This window comes from Megalobrama amblycephala, linkage group LG7 (genome assembly GCF_018812025.1).
Source record: "Megalobrama amblycephala isolate DHTTF-2021 linkage group LG7, ASM1881202v1, whole genome shotgun sequence".
NCBI classification, from domain to species: Eukaryota; Metazoa; Chordata; class Actinopteri; order Cypriniformes; family Xenocyprididae; genus Megalobrama; species Megalobrama amblycephala.
The window spans coordinates 23,036,611-23,053,404 of record NC_063050.1 but is presented as its reverse complement, the minus strand read 5'-3'; the positions used below and the strand labels follow the sequence as shown (position 1 = coordinate 23,053,404).

The 16,794-nt window shown below is 35.2% G+C and overlaps 1 protein-coding gene and 2 long non-coding RNA genes across 3 annotated transcripts; all 3 read left to right on the top strand.

The window, feature by feature from the left end:
- The first annotated feature begins 547 nt into the window (after window positions 1-547).
- LOC125272058 lies at window positions 548-3,316 on the top strand. Its single transcript, XM_048196626.1, has 3 exons — window positions 548-2,451; window positions 2,670-2,865; window positions 2,951-3,316. The coding sequence occupies exons 1-2, from the start codon at window positions 945-947 to the stop codon at window positions 2,861-2,863; spliced, it is 1,701 nt and encodes a 566-aa protein (XP_048052583.1). The 5' UTR covers window positions 548-944; the 3' UTR covers window positions 2,864-2,865; window positions 2,951-3,316.
- Window positions 3,317-8,504: 5,188 nt separating this feature from the next.
- Window positions 8,505-13,778, top strand: LOC125272065. Its single transcript, XR_007185757.1, has 5 exons — window positions 8,505-8,574; window positions 11,362-12,011; window positions 12,975-12,991; window positions 13,229-13,353; window positions 13,727-13,778. It is a non-coding gene; the product is annotated as an uncharacterized LOC125272065 (long non-coding RNA).
- On the top strand, window positions 9,037-10,992 carry LOC125272066. The gene is made up of 4 exons (XR_007185758.1): window positions 9,037-9,224; window positions 10,189-10,205; window positions 10,443-10,567; window positions 10,941-10,992. It is a non-coding gene; the product is annotated as an uncharacterized LOC125272066 (long non-coding RNA).
- Window positions 13,779-16,794: the final 3,016 nt, after the last annotated feature.

Here is a 16,794-nt window from a genome sequence, read left to right as displayed (position 1 = left end):
GTGCCTCCATCCGTACAACTCGACCTCGACACATTCACATCACATGTTAACACAGCGGTAGAGTTACTCACGGGACACTGCACTTATTCGCAATCACACTTTATTTGCATGTGCTTTAAAGCCCTGCCAGTTAAACATGTCATTCGTGTGCTGTTCTGAGATGCGCTTTTTCTGACCCCATACACACCCGAAGCGTGTACACACACTTAAGCCTGTCAAACAGCACCTGACTACTGGACTTCATCTTTCGCGTCTGATTGCGCTATAATACTGTCAAATACACAAAAGGTTTACATAAACACAGTTGGTTATGTCTGAAGTGAGTTGAGAAAATCGGACGCATGCAGGTCTTAAAGTGACAGCATCCTAATAGTTAGCATGCGGACCCTTGTCCTTAAAGGGGATAGTTCACCCAAAAATTAAAATCCTGTCATACTCACTTTCAAGTTGTTTTAAACCTGAATGAGTTTCTTTCTTCTGTTGAACACAAAAGAAAATATTTTGAAGAATGTGGGTAACCAGACAGTTGCTGGTCCCCATTAATTTCCATATAGGAAAATTTTCATTTTTGGGTGAACTATCTCTCTAAAGTATTCATGGTAAAGTAATCATTGAGGAAGTATGACTTAAGTATGACAAATGTTTTTGCTGCTTTTGGCAACCTGTTTGTCTAATGCTGGAGTTCATATCTGGAGTTAATGCATTTGTTTTTAATGTGTTAAATAGCATGGAATATTTAGTGTGCTTGTGCTTATATAAAATGATTTGATAAAATGAGATTTGTAAAAATATAAAAATAATAACAATAAAAAAATTCTTGTGGTACAAGACACTGTGGCATGGCAATCAGATGAAAGGGGGCCCTTGGTGTTGCTATAGCCCCCAGGGCCCAATGTGTTCTTAATCCGGGCCTGACCACAGTATCTATAGCCACAGAAAACCTCATGGCAAAATTGCAAGGAAAGCGGGACAGAAAGAGAAAGCATTGTGATAATCGTTCAGAAAAACTCAGTGGAAACACGAATGCCCAAAAAAATGAGCGAAGTTACCAAATGGGACTGTTTGAAGAGGTCCGTGGCTCCTTTGTCCAAATCAAAGAGAAACGAGGTGGTGGAACCAGACACTTAAAGGCTTTAAAGAGTGCTACCATGGCAGAACTTTTGGAGTGTAGCAAGGAGCTGTTCTTTCCAAACGGAAAAAATAAATTAGGGGATATAAATGAATTTGAGCTGAAATTAAGAGACTTCACAGAAGAAGTAGATCCACAAACAACATTAAGTGAACAATATGAAATGAGGAAGGTAAAGATACTGAGGCTGTATCTGTCTTGCAAGAGGACAGACACAACTGCAAGCACAAGCATTCAAAGAGTAGATGAGTATATACCTGAAGGTCCTTCTACCTCTGCCATTTCGTGTGAATGCCATGAAGAACCTGTTGCCATAACTGAGGACAATGGTTCCATGATTGATTCGTCATTTTTGTCAGAAGACGGTGTAATAATTTTAGAACCAGGTATAGTGAATGTAATGCACAGCTCAATTTCAATTGATGAAGAAATTCAGTTCGGATATACTGTTTTGCAAGACAGTACAATACTGGATGACACTCTACCAATGGACCCTGCTGAAATAGTGCAAGATAAGCCACAGGCTACCAAGTTAAGGCTTCGCAGGGGAAACATTTTCCAAGATCTAAATGCAGCTTTCACAGATGGCTTAATATCTGTCAATGACTGTCTTGTAGAAATTGAGATGGTCCTACCTAATGGTAGCTCTGAGAAAGGAGAAGACAATGGTGGAATTCTCAGAGATGCACTAAGTGAGTACTGGGGTACTTTTTTCATGAAATGTACAGCAGGAAGCACATTAAAGGTACCCATGACAAGACACGATATGAAAGATGAATGGGAAAATGTAGCTAAAGTGATGGTTCTTGGTTACAATATTGTTCAATACTTTCCCATTGTGTTGGCCAAGCCTTTTCTGTGTTACTGCCTTGGACTTGAAATTGATGAGGATGAGCTCTTCGCAGCATTTTTGGTGATAGTTCCTCAAGAGGAAAAGCACCTTGTTGAAGAAGCAATGAGAGACTTTACATCTGTCTCTGAAAGAGAAGAATGGATTGAATTCTTGGAAGCTCATGAAGTGAAGCTTGTTATCACTGAAAAAAATGCCAAGCAGATATTACTTGATGTGGCACACAAAGAAATTGTGCAAGATCCAGCTTACATAGCAGAGTGTTGGAGTCCAGTTTTAAAAAAACTGAAACTGCCATCAGGAGGACTGAATGAACTGATGATCAGCCTTACTCCAACAGCTAGGAAAGTTGTAGCCATATTAAAACATGAAACACTGAACAACAGAGAAAGCCAGATCATGGATTATCTGAAGAGATTCATCAAGAACCTCAGTGATGTTCGGCTCAGGAAGTTTCTTCGTTTTTGCACAGGTGATTGATTACTTATTTTGCTATTATTATATTCATTACAATATAACATGTTATTGATATGAAACTATTTATATATTAATTTATTACACTTAATTTATAAATAAGTAAATAGATTAGTATAAAATGTTTAGAATTTCCTGATGTTGTGTATAATATTATATAGTATTATTATATGTATACATACTAAATTATTTACTGAATTATTTGTTTCTTTGTAGGAGCTGATCTCCTTGTTGGAAAGTTTATTCATGTCCAGTTCGTTCAGCCAAAGAGTTTCTTCACAAGAAGTCCCCAGTCCCACACCTGTGGATGTGTGTTGGAAGTTCCAAATAATTACACTTCGTACCTTGAGCTTGCAGAAGAGTTTGCAAATGTCCTTGATGCAAACATATGGGTGATGGATATTGCATAAAGGTAAGGATACAGAAAATAACCAATGTCAGTAATACTTGTGAATTATCCTTATCTAATATTATCCTTAATGTTGTGTTTGTCCAAGGTGGTCAGACGGTATGTGCAGCAGCAGCAGCAGCAGCATCATGTTATTACACCTCAATTTCATGGTTTCTGTATTTCTGTTTCCTGTTCTCAGTGTTTATATACAAAAATTGTTCACAATTTTTACAAATCACAGTTACAAATCTTACAAAAGCAACAATGTTAGAAGTTTATTAATTAGGAGGTTTATTAATTAATTCTGTTCTACTGAATACAGTGTTTTAAAAAATAAACAAACAGAAAAGATACAAAAGACAATCTGGCATTTTTTAAATTAAATATGTATACAAGACAGAAGAGACACAAGATGTATACAGCAGAAACACTAAATAGATGAACAGATGAATACCATAAAAAAACAGACAAAAGCCTGACTATGCTGCTGGTGTTCCCTAAAAGTACTGTAACTCTAATAATTAAAGAATTTAAGAAAGATCCATAACTTTCGCAGTATAAAATGATTTCTCAGCACATCTTTATCTCACATTTAACAGTGTAGTCAGCTCTTGTCTAAGAACAAGGTAGAGATCAAGTGCTGTGTACCTATCCTTGGGAAGCCTGAGGTGATGTTGAGCCATGATGTGTGCACACAGGGTGAAAATGTCCTCATCACAAGCAACATCAGAGCGATGGATACATTGATCTTCGCAGGTGGCACAGTCTTCCACCAGTATATGACATATGTAGTCTTCTGTGTCATATAATTCAGGTAGGGTGTACATAACATCTGGTCGACCGTGGGGTACAAGGCTGTTCCTTGAAGGACGGATTAGGTGGCTGTTCCAAGTGTCTTTGGTGGAATCCAGATCTTCCTGTAAAAGTCACAAATAGTGGTAAATCACTACACTCTCTCTCTCTCTTTGTGTGTGTGTGTGTTGTTTTTACTACTTTGTGAGGACCAAATGTCTGCACAAAGATAGTAAAATGAGGAAAGTTTGACATGACAACATCTTTTATAAGACTAAATATGACTCCATAAACCATGGCCCTTCACTACAATCTCCTTGAACTATACAATGGGTCTTAATTTTAACATTGTTATAAGAATTTATTTCTGTGATCAAAGCTGAATTGTCATCATTATTACTCTAGTCGACAGTCACATGATCCCTCAGAAAACATTCTAATATGCTGATTATTATTATTATCATTGTTGGAAACTGCTTGGTTTTGTTTTGTCCTGTGATGCTTTTTCAGGATTATTTGATGAATAAAATGTTAAAATAAATAAATAAATAGCATCATTTCCTTAAATAAATCTTCATTCTTTTTTTCTTGAAAGAAATCAATACTTTTATTCTGCAGGGATGAGCAAAATTCATTAAAAGGGACAGTAAAGACTTATATTGTTACAAAAGGTTATCTTAATTTTAACATTATATAACACACACACACACATATATACAGTACAGTCCAAAAGTTTGGAACCACTAAGATTTTTAATGTTTTTAAAAGAAGTTTCGTCTGCTCACCAAGGCTACATTTATTTAATTAAAAATACAGTAAAAAACAGTAATATTGTGAAATATTATTACAATTTAAAATAACTGTTTTCTATTTGAATATATTTCACAAAGTAATTTATTTCTGTGATGCAAAGCTGAATTTTCAGCATCATTACTCCAGTCTTCAGTGTCACATGATCCTTCAGAAATCATTATGATATGCTGATCTGCTGCTCAAGAAACATTTAATGTGTACAATTGTACAAAATATTTGTGTACAATATTTTTTTTCAGGATTATTTGATGAATAGAAAGTTCAAAAGAACAGTGTTTATCTGAAATCTAATCTTTTGTAACATTATAAATGTCTTTACTGCCACTTTTGATTGATTTAATGCATCCTTGCTGAATAAAAGTATTCATTTCTTTTAATTTCTTTTCAAAAAAATAAAAATTCTTACTGACCCCAAACTTTGAACGGTAGTGTATAATGCTACAGAAACTTTGTATTTCAGATAAATGCTGTTCTTTTGAACTTTCTATTCATCAAGGAATCCTGAAAAAAAAAAGTACACAACTGTTTTCAACATTGAAAATAATCATAAATGTTTATTGAGCAGCAAATCAGCATATTAGAATGATTTCTGAAGGATCATGTGACACTGAAGACTGGAGTAACGATGCTGAAAATTCAGCTTTGCATCACAGGAATAAATTACTTTGTCAAATATATTTAAATAGAAAACAGTTATTTTAAATTGTAATAATATTTCACAATATTACTGTTTTTTACTGTATTTTTAATTAAATAAATGTAGCCTTGGTGAGCAGACGAAACTTCTTTTTAAAAACATTAAAAATCTTAGTGGTTCCAAACTTTTGGACTGTACTGTATATACATATGTACATATATATATATATATATATATAAAATTAAATTAAATACATTAAAAATATATTAAATTATATATATAATATTACATTAAATTAAATATATTTAATATAAAATGTTAAAATTAAGACAGTTCTCTGTGATGGATTTTTTGATGTTGTCTTTTTGGAGTCCAACTGAAGGACCCAACAACATCATAAATTCCTTATTTTGCTATCTTTTTGGAGATAATTGAACTCCACAAACAAGTATAAAAAAAGGATGTGTGTGTGTGAGAAAGAGAGAGAGGATTCACTAATTACCTGGATTAAGCCCAGGAAACAGAATAACATAAGGTTCTTGTCCAAAAAGCTGCCATCAAAGTTGCCCTCCTCTTTAATTTGGTGAAAATATTCAAGCCAAAGTTCCACACACTCTTTTCTAAGGATACCCCACCAGCTCTCAATTCTCTGGTTGGCCGTACTTTTGCCATAGATAAAGCTTTTTTCTCCAGCCAGTGAATCAGCATCCCTACGACGCAAGTACCGCTGTATATCCCTTATGGTGCTGTTTTCTGTTCCCATATCTGCTCTCAAGATTCGAGGACAGCCACCAAGACTTCTTACTGTCTCAAGGAAGTAACCCCCTATGACTTTAGGATCACTGCTTGTGCAGTATGCATTCAACCATAGTATTCTCCTTGAGAATCCATCTATTGCCCCATTGATACAAATGCCAAATGGCTTCAATTTATCATAAGAGTCAACATGCCATAGAAAGTTGGGGCCTTTTGAAAAGTAAGCTCTTCTGTGCAGTCTTCTTTTTCTTCGCATTTCGGTGCCCAGTGGGTCAAGAGTGGACAGAATGAGGCGGATGTCTTCTTTGCGCACATGAAGTCCTCTTTCCTTGCATTTACTGTACATCCATCTATATCCATGCAATGCTCCTGAGCCTTGGAGCTCTTTCCCTAACAAACTGAATAACATCAATTAAGTTGTCAAAAATTTTTCTGCGAAATAGTCCATTTCTACATAAGATTTTTTTAAGTGTCTTAATGCTGATAATAATCCCATGTTTAACACTTAAAATATGAAGAATTTCTTCATACTTTAGACCTAGGTCAAAGTAATGTTGAATTAGTCCAAATCTGTCCATCATAAATGTGAGCTCCAGGTGGATGGAAGTCTAAGGGCAGACACAGAGAGAGAGAGTCGTTATTTTTATCTTTTAAAGTCCATTTTGGGCAAAAAGCATAGTATAATAAAATCACCAAAACAAGTCTTCATGTTAAGAATGAATAGTACACAAACATTTCTAAAACTGTAAAAACTTTTTTTTAAAACAAAGCATTCATTAATTATTTTATGATAAACATACTGTCTTAAGTGCACTCATATAGTCATATATTAAAAATAATTGATAAATAAATATATTTAAAAAATAAATACAATAAATAATAATAATTGTTGTTGTTATTATTATTATTATTATTATTATTTGCCTATTGTTGCATTTAGGCAACATGCATTTAGAAGAAGAAAAGAGGAACAAAGAAATTAAAAGTCAGTCATAATACACAATACCAGGTTTATTGGGCAATAATAATAAAGTGCTAAGATTATTACAATTAAACAAGATTTTGACGCACATAATTCTTATTAAATCGTTGTATTCCACTACCCGTTAATAGAGAATCACTGCAGTTAATATAATTTGATGAATAATACACAATAAAACAATAAGATTCGTTAACACGTACCTGGGAGTTTGCTGTTCTTCTTCTAAAATGAATCCGAGTATAGTTTTTACAAACCCGTGCGCACGGATTATGAAAGCGTGCGCACGGATTATGAATTTGTGGGCACGGATTTAAAAACCGAGGGCACGGTTTGCAAAATCTGAGCGCACGGATTGGGAATTCGTGGGTACGGTTTATTAATCCGTGGGCACGATTTGTTAAACCGAGGGAACGGATTGTAAAACCGTCGGCACAGATTGTTTTTTGCTCCTGTAGGTGACGTGCCGGGCTCCGTACCCATACTAGGCTACATGTGGGCTGCGTTCAGCCCCGACAAAACGTTGCAAAACGTTTTTTAAACGGAAACGGTGGCGCGTTGAACACCCTGTTCTGATGACGCAAGAGTTGCAACTATGGCAGCTGAGAAGGCCATTCGTTGTGTTCTTTTTGAAGAATTTTCTGATCCTGATGAAGTCGGTATAAATACATGTTTAATAATACTACAAAATACGCTCGATGTTACAGTCACTGCCCTTGCCGTCCAGAATAAAAGAGAACATCCCAATCGAGTGAAGGGATTTGTGGAAACTTCTATTATTGTCATACAACATTTGACTTGCACTTCATGATGAAAAGACAAACATTTCAGGTGAAGGATAATCCACTTCTTACCTCCGTGACTGGGTTGATCTATATTTTTTATTGTTTGTATTAGGCTTATCAATAGCTGATCACTGCCCAGCAAACATGCCAGTGTGGGCTCACTGCGGGTAAGTGTGGGTTTTCTGTGGGACAGTGTGGGCAAGGGCAAACCCTTTGGGGCCCCATGTGGGCTTTCTGTGGGCAAACCCACAGTGGGCTCGCCCACAGAAAACCCACACGGGCCCCCAGTGGGTTAGCCCATGCGGGGCCCATAGCAGTTTTGCCCATTTGGGCCCCCATGAGGGTTTACTCTGGGCAACCCACTGTGGGCTTGCCCACAGAAAACCCACACGGGCCCCCAGTGGGTTAGCCCATGCGGGGCCCATAGCAGTTTGTCCATTTGGGCCCCCATGAGGGTTTACTCTGGGCAACCCACTGTGGGCTTGCCCACAGAAAACCCACACGGGTCCCCAGTGGGTTAGCCCATGCGGGGCCCATAGCAGTTTTGTCCATTTGGGCCCCCATGAGGGTTTACTCTGGGCAACCCAATGTGGGTTTGCCCACAGAAAACCCACACGGGCCCCCAATGGGTTATCTCATACAGGGCCTACAGAAGTTTTTCACTGTGCCAACATGAGTGTTTACTGTGGGCAGCCCACCATGTTAACAGCACAGTTATTGTTAAATCAGGGTTAATCAAACTATTTTTAACGATTCAGTCATATATATGTCATTAGATTCAACAGCCCACACCACTAAAACTGCACACAGTCAAGATAGCAAGGCAAGTGCTGTCTTTGCCTGTTGGTTTAGCAGCTGTTCCCCCGTTCCTTTAAAAATGTTGTTGCAGTGTTCTGCTAGTATGCAATATTAAAAAGAACTGTTTATAATGATTTCTTTCTTTTTTATATATTGGAATTATTGTTCAGGTACATTTGCAAAACAACTTAAAATGTATAATGTGCACATCCTCATGATTACTTAACATTTTCTTTAGGAAAATTGCATCCTATGTTTTGACTTTACTTAAAGCCATCAACAATGCATTTATAGAGGTTAGTAACTATTATCACTCACAATAAGTATTTATAAAAACACAACACAGGTATTAATAACAATATATTCACTTATTGGACAGAAATAAATATATAAATTTAACTATAACTGTTCTTTTTATGCAGTATATGTCTTAATGAGTTTTTAAAATATATTTATAGAATACTTAACATAAGTATAAATGGAGCTAAAATTCATTATAGGCATAGACTTAATAGAAAGTTTTACTGTATTTATTAAATAAAATTAACTTATTTGTCACAATAAAACTGTAAATGGTTGATCAATGATGTATTTGTTTTGTATATATATATATATATATATATATATAATACATCACTGATGAATTTGATATTTTTATATATTTCTGAAATGGCAAGAAAGGAAAAAATATATTTTTATTAGTAATACGGAAGATGGCGTCATCACGTGATTAATTCTAACCAATGAGACTGCTGGAACTGCATCGCTAATGAGCTGTCATTCCGGATTTGACTGCACCGCCCAGTTCTGCTTCAAACAGGTAAGCTTTTTAAATTATAAGCTTTTTTTAAATGGTAATTTCTGAGATTTCTGTTAAAATTAGTGTAACAGATGAAAATGCTAATGAATGTATTAACTAAAATTAAATTACACCAATTTTTAGTGTTTTAATCTGATTGTAACGTATGCTGCCGTTTAAATGACTAACGGTTATAACGGTCGACTAGCCCATTTTCTGGTAATCTATACTTTATATATGTACTTTAAAACTGCATAAATTCAATGCCTTGAATTGTTTTACATCCATTTTGGTGTTAATTTGATTTATTATTGTTCTCCTGTTGCTGTGTTAGCGAACTACAACCGAGCTAGGCATAAATGAGTCAGTCATGTCCGTTTTATAGTTAAAATAGCGACGTAAACGAGGCCTACATTAAAACTCGTTACATATGATTTTATAACCGTTCATACATCGATAAACCCTGTGCGCTGACAGTTCAGACAGCAAACCATATTTATTTATATACATGTGCTTTGTATTTTTATATTGCTATCATGTTAACGTGACCTAAAAAATAACAAATTGAACGCTTTGTCTCACGCGCAAGCTGGCGCGTGCACGGAGAGAGAGAGAGAGAGAGAGAGAGCGTGTCTCAATCAGCTCCCTAGTTCAGTAGTTAGGGCACTGATCAGGGAGTCGGCCTCATTCACTTTAATGAAATACTGATTCATGAGCTAGGGAGCTGATGAGCTGATTGAGACGCAGGGAGAGATAAGTCATTGGCCTGTGTATTTCAAATGAAATCAACCATCTGTAATTAATTAATTATGAAAAGATATAATTTCATGGCCTAAAATTTTTAATTCAGTTATATTCACATTAAATATTGATGTATAATTTCTCTTGAATGTATAGGCCTACATTTCATCAGCACGTTCATCCATACAGAGCAATATTTAACTGAAATATTAATTCTTGTTTCTTTTTCATTGTGTGTAATCAGATCATTGGTTCTGCTCTGTAAGTATTCGACTCACTGTCTGACACATTCTCAGTTTTTGTATTGTTGATTGCACCAAATAACTGTACTTTCATAAACATTTTGCTTGTTATCTGTTAATCTTTTGGGTATCACTGTATCTGACAGTACAGTGGTGCCATGTGTCACATTCTCAGATGTCATTGGTATGAGGCCAGTTTAAATCTTTTATTCATGAATATGTACATTGAAATGTTGTTTGTCCTCTCTCTTTTCAGTATTCTTTGCCATCTAGTCCTGATTCCTGACTACAGGTCTTCAGGATGACCAGGAACTACAGGACGGTTTGAGCTACACTCTGCAGGACGTTGGTCCTCCATGACCAGGACTGGACAGCACTGTCGTAAGTGATCGATCTAGCAGTCATTCTGGATCTCTGAATTGTCATGTTCAGAACATATCGCAGGGGATCTCAGCTCTGGCCCTCGAGGACCACTGTCCTGCAGACTTTAGCACCAACCCTGGTCCAACACACCTGAACAAGCCAATCGAGCTCTTTTGGTTTACTGACTAGAAAGTCACATGTGGTGAGATTGATCAGGTGTGGACATAAACTGTGCAAGACAGTGCACTTCGAGGACCAGAGCTGAGAACTCCTGACATGCTGATTAGTCAGTAATCACTGATGAAAAATGAATACAGTACATTTTAATTTGTATAGATTTATTCAATATTTCTTTCTCTCTTTTTCTCCTTTGTGATTTTGTTAACCACAGCTAAATAAACCTAAGGAGAGCCGCTCAGGCACAGGTCACTGCATCTTTTGCTGTGAGTACATTTTTGACTGTCAGACACATTCTCAGTATTTGCATTTATTTTAATAAAAATTACATATTCATGCTGAAAGTTAAAGTCATCAATGATTTCTTACGTTAAAAGTATAGTTCTTCATGTTGTTCCAAACTTGTATTACTTACTTTTTTCTGTGGAATGCAAAAGAAGATATTTTGAAGAATGTTTCATCTGTTTTGTCCATACAATGTAAACTGCATTGGATCCCATTGACTTTTTATTGTATTGACAAAAACATGGTTTCAAAAGTTTTCAAAATATCATCTTCCACAGAAGAAATCATGCAGGTTTGGAATGACACAAGGTTGAGTAGCAAACAATTTTTTTTCTTAAATTATTGTTCAGGTACATTTGCAAAACAACTTAAAATGTATAATGTGCACATCCTCATGATTACTTAACATTTTCTTTAGGAAAATTGCATCCTATGTTTTGACTTTACTTAAAGCCATCAACAATGCATTTATAGAGGTTAGTAACTATTATCACTCACAATAAGTATTTATAAAAACACAACACAGGTATTAATAACAATATATTCACTTATTGGACAGAAATAAATATATAAATTTAACTATAACTGTTCTTTTAATGCAGTATATGTCTTAATGAGTTTTTAAAATATATTTATAGAATACTTAACATAAGTATAAATGGAGCTAAAATTCATTATAGGCATAGACTTAATAGAAAGTTTTACTGTATTTATTAAATAAAATTAACTTATTTGTCACAATAAAACTGTAAATGGTTGATCAATGATGTATTTGTTTTGTATATATATATATATATATATATATATAATACATCACTGATGAATTTGATATTTTTATATATTTCTGAAATGGCAAGAAAGGAAAAAATATATTTTTATTAGTAATACGGAAGATGGCGTCATCACGTGATTAATTCTAACCAATGAGACTGCTGGAACTGCATCGCTAATGAGCTGTCATTCCGGATTTGACTGCACCGCCCAGTTCTGCTTCAAACAGGTAAGCTTTTTAAATTATAAGCTTTTTTTAAATGGTAATTTCTGAGATTTCTGTTAAAATTAGTGTAACAGATGAAAATGCTAATGAATGTATTAACTAAAATTAAATTACACCAATTTTTAGTGTTTTAATCTGATTGTAACGTATGCTGCCGTTTAAATGACTAACGGTTATAACGGTCGACTAGCCCATTTTCTGGTAATCTATACTTTATATATGTACTTTAAAACTGCATAAATTCAATGCCTTGAATTGTTTTACATCCATTTTGGTGTTAATTTGATTTATTATTGTTCTCCTGTTGCTGTGTTAGCGAACTACAACCGAGCTAGGCATAAATGAGTCAGTCATGTCCGTTTTATAGTTAAAATAGCGACGTAAACGAGGCCTACATTAAAACTCGTTACATATGATTTTATAACCGTTCATACATCGATAAACCCTGTGCGCTGACAGTTCAGACAGCAAACCATATTTATTTATATACATGTGCTTTGTATTTTTATATTGCTATCATGTTAACGTGACCTAAAAATAACAAATTGAACGCTTTGTCTCACGCGCAAGCTGGCGCGTGCACGGAGAGAGAGAGAGAGAGAGAGAGAGCGTGTCTCAATCAGCTCCCTAGTTCAGTAGTTAGGGCACTGATCAGGGAGTCGGCCTCATTCACTTTAATGAAATACTGATTCATGAGCTAGGGAGCTGATGAGCTGATTGAGACGCAGGGAGAGATAAGTCATTGGCCTGTGTATTTCAAATGAAATCAACCATCTGTAATTAATTAATTATGAAAAGATATAATTTCATGGCCTAAAATTTTTAATTCAGTTATATTCACATTAAATATTGATGTATAATTTCTCTTGAATGTATAGGCCTACATTTCATCAGCACGTTCATCCATACAGAGCAATATTTAACTGAAATATTAATTCTTGTTTCTTTTTCATTGTGTGTAATCAGATCATTGGTTCTGCTCTGTAAGTATTCGACTCACTGTCTGACACATTCTCAGTTTTTGTATTGTTGATTGCACCAAATAACTGTACTTTCATAAACATTTTGCTTGTTATCTGTTAATCTTTTGGGTATCACTGTATCTGACAGTACAGTGGTGCCATGTGTCACATTCTCAGATGTCATTGGTATGAGGCCAGTTTAAATCTTTTATTCATGAATATGTACATTGAAATGTTGTTTGTCCTCTCTCTTTTCAGTATTCTTTGCCATCTAGTCCTGATTCCTGACTACAGGTCTTCAGGATGACCAGGAACTACAGGACGGTTTGAGCTACACTCTGCAGGACGTTGGTCCTCCATGACCAGGACTGGACAGCACTGTCGTAAGTGATCGATCTAGCAGTCATTCTGGATCTCTGAATTGTCATGTTCAGAACATATCGCAGGGGATCTCAGCTCTGGCCCTCGAGGACCACTGTCCTGCAGACTTTAGCACCAACCCTGGTCCAACACACCTGAACAAGCCAATCGAGCTCTTTTGGTTTACTGACTAGAAAGTCACATGTGGTGAGATTGATCAGGTGTGGACATAAACTGTGCAAGACAGTGCACTTCGAGGACCAGAGCTGAGAACTCCTGACATGCTGATTAGTCAGTAATCACTGATGAAAAATGAATACAGTACATTTTAATTTGTATAGATTTATTCAATATTTCTTTCTCTCTTTTTCTCCTTTGTGATTTTGTTAACCACAGCTAAATAAACCTAAGGAGAGCCGCTCAGGCACAGGTCACTGCATCTTTTGCTGTGAGTACATTTTTGACTGTCAGACACATTCTCAGTATTTGCATTTATTTTAATAAAAATTACATATTCATGCTGAAAGTTAAAGTCATCAATGATTTCTTACGTTAAAAGTATAGTTCTTCATGTTGTTCCAAACTTGTATTACTTACTTTTTTCTGTGGAATGCAAAAGAAGATATTTTGAAGAATGTTTCATCTGTTTTGTCCATACAATGTAAACTGCATTGGATCCCATTGACTTTTTATTGTATTGACAAAAACATGGTTTCAAAAGTTTTCAAAATATCATCTTCCACAGAAGAAATCATGCAGGTTTGGAATGACACAAGGTTGAGTAGCAAACAATTTTTTTTCTTTACATCGTGTTGACAATTTTAGTAAATTGTTCTCATGCTCTCAGTTCATCATGCCCTCAATTTATTCACTCTCTGTATCTTTCTCTCTCAACAACAGTCTAAATTTGTTTTTAATATTAATAAACAACATCTGGAACTATTTTTCAGGAACTCAAATTATTCTCAGGATTCTCCAGTCAAAGTGCATTTAGATGTTCTCAAAAGGTTGTTCCCTGGGTTGGAAATGTCCTAACCCTTGAGAAAACACAAATGTAATGTATACAAAACTCGTGTTTTGTTTTTTGTTTTTAAATTATTGTTTCAATTGTTGTTGTTTTTTCACTTTAGATAAAAAAGCGCACAAAAAGCGGCCAGGCCACAGCTTCCGAAGTGGAAACTCCTGTTAAATCATGGCTCCATAATGCAAGAGACTGGGATGGTGGAAGGAGCAGAAGAACCAGAAGACTGGAGATCAGGCAAAGATCTACTGGTACCCGAGGGGATTGATCACATCTCCATCCACAAATGAATGATTTCTGAATGATCATGTGACACTGACAACTAGATGCAGGCTGCTGAATATTAAGTTTTAACATCACAGGAAAATTTTTCTTTGTAAAATATATTAAAACAGTTCAGGGCTCGACATTAAGCCTTTTCCTGTGACGAGTAAATCGGTCATTCACAAACTTTGTTGTAAATACAATTTATTCTGCAGCATCAGTGTTAAGGCCGGCTGTGACATGTATAAATCTGCATATTTATGATATTTTTACCTTTATAAAGGGCATTTTCCCCATTATTAAATAAATGCTTCATCTTTCATTTTAAATTCTTAAATCTGATCAATAAATTAAATAATTGTAATAAGACACTGTTACTAGTCAAATTAAATAATTTACACTGAAAAATTACAACTGCATTTAAAAATGTTGTGAGATTAGATAATAAAAAATGTCAGAAAGATTGATACTTTTAAACATGAAACTAAACTGCCAGTAGGTGGCGGCAGGTAACTGTCTTAATGAGTGAGTCATTGAGTCATTAATTCAAACAATGACATGAAATCAGTGTCACATTTTCAATTGTGATGGAATTCAGCACTCTTGGTCATGTTAGTTCACCCAAAAATGAAAATTCTGTTCATTACTCACCCTCATGTCGTTCCACACACGTAAGACCTTCATTCATCTTCAGAACACAAGATATTTTTGATAAACTCCAATGGCTCGTGAGGAGCCAGAAAGGTAACTGTTACTAAAAACATATTTAAAACAGTTCATGTGACTACAATTGTTCAACCTTAATGTTATGAAGTGAAGAGAATACTTGTGTGCCAAAAAAAACAATATAACGACTTTATACAACAATATCTAGCACTCGTCACTGAACTAAACACTGCTTCATGAAGCTTTGAAGCTTTATGCATCTTTTGTTTCGAATCAGTCGTTCAGACAGAGCGGGTATCAAACTGCCAAAGACACTTGTACCATTGAAATCTTGAAACACTTATGATGCAATGAAGCCTTGTTTACTGAAATCATGTGACTTTGGCAGTTTGGGATCGTATGATACATGCTCGTTATTTAGTCCTTTTAATGCACAAAAAGTATTCTTGTCACTTCATAACATTAAGGTTGAACAATTGTAGTCACATGAACTGTTTTAAAAATGTTTTAGGAAACAGTTACCTTTCTGGGCATTTGAAAGTCTAAGTTAACTTGCTCTTAGTGCAGGCCTCATGAGCCATTGGATTTTATCAAAAATATCTTAACTTGTGTTCCGAAGATAAACGAAGGTCTTACGGGTGTGGAACGACATGAGGGTGAGTAATTAATGACAGAATTTTAATTTGGGGGTGAACTAACCCTAAAACTGAGTTTCTTTGAGTGAGCTGGGCACATTTGTTGCGATTTTTCCTCGAGAGGCTGTGCGAGTCTCAACAGCACAACCTTGTTACCGTCAGTACATTATATATTATATAATTTTTTACTATCAGTCACCTTTTACACTAAATGAATCCAGAACAATTCTCATGTTTTTGGTGATTCCCTAGTTATTTTTTGTTATTGGCATTTTTATCAGGCTGCTTGTCCAGTCGGGCAAGTACAATTCTCTTTCACTTTCCCCTTCAAAAAATCCACTTGTCCTGGACAAGCATTAATGTCGAGCCCTGCAGTTATTTTAAGTTAATATTATTTCAGAATATTACTCTTTTTAATGTTTTTTTTTTAATCAAATAAATGCAGCATTGATGAGCAGAAAAGAACTTTTTTCCAAAGCATTTTAAAAATATTACTGAACTTTTGAATGGTAATGTATTGTGTGTGTATGTATGTATATATATATATATATATATATATATATATATATATATATATATATTTTTTTTTTTTTTTTTTTTTTTTTTTTTACATAAATGTGAATAAATGAAATTATTTGAAACATATGACTTTCAATGTATTCTTTCAACAAGTGAACTTCTTTTGTGTGTGTTGTGGCAAATGCAAAGTAGAACCAAACTAATCTTGTTGTTTGTTAAAGCCAAAGGTATGTTCTTACACATCTGTGCATTGTTCACAGTATGCCCACTCTTTTCCCAGTGTACCCACAGTATACCCACACTTTGCCCACAGTGGGGGCTTGCTGTGGGCCCACAAATGGTTAGTTTTGCTCTGCTTA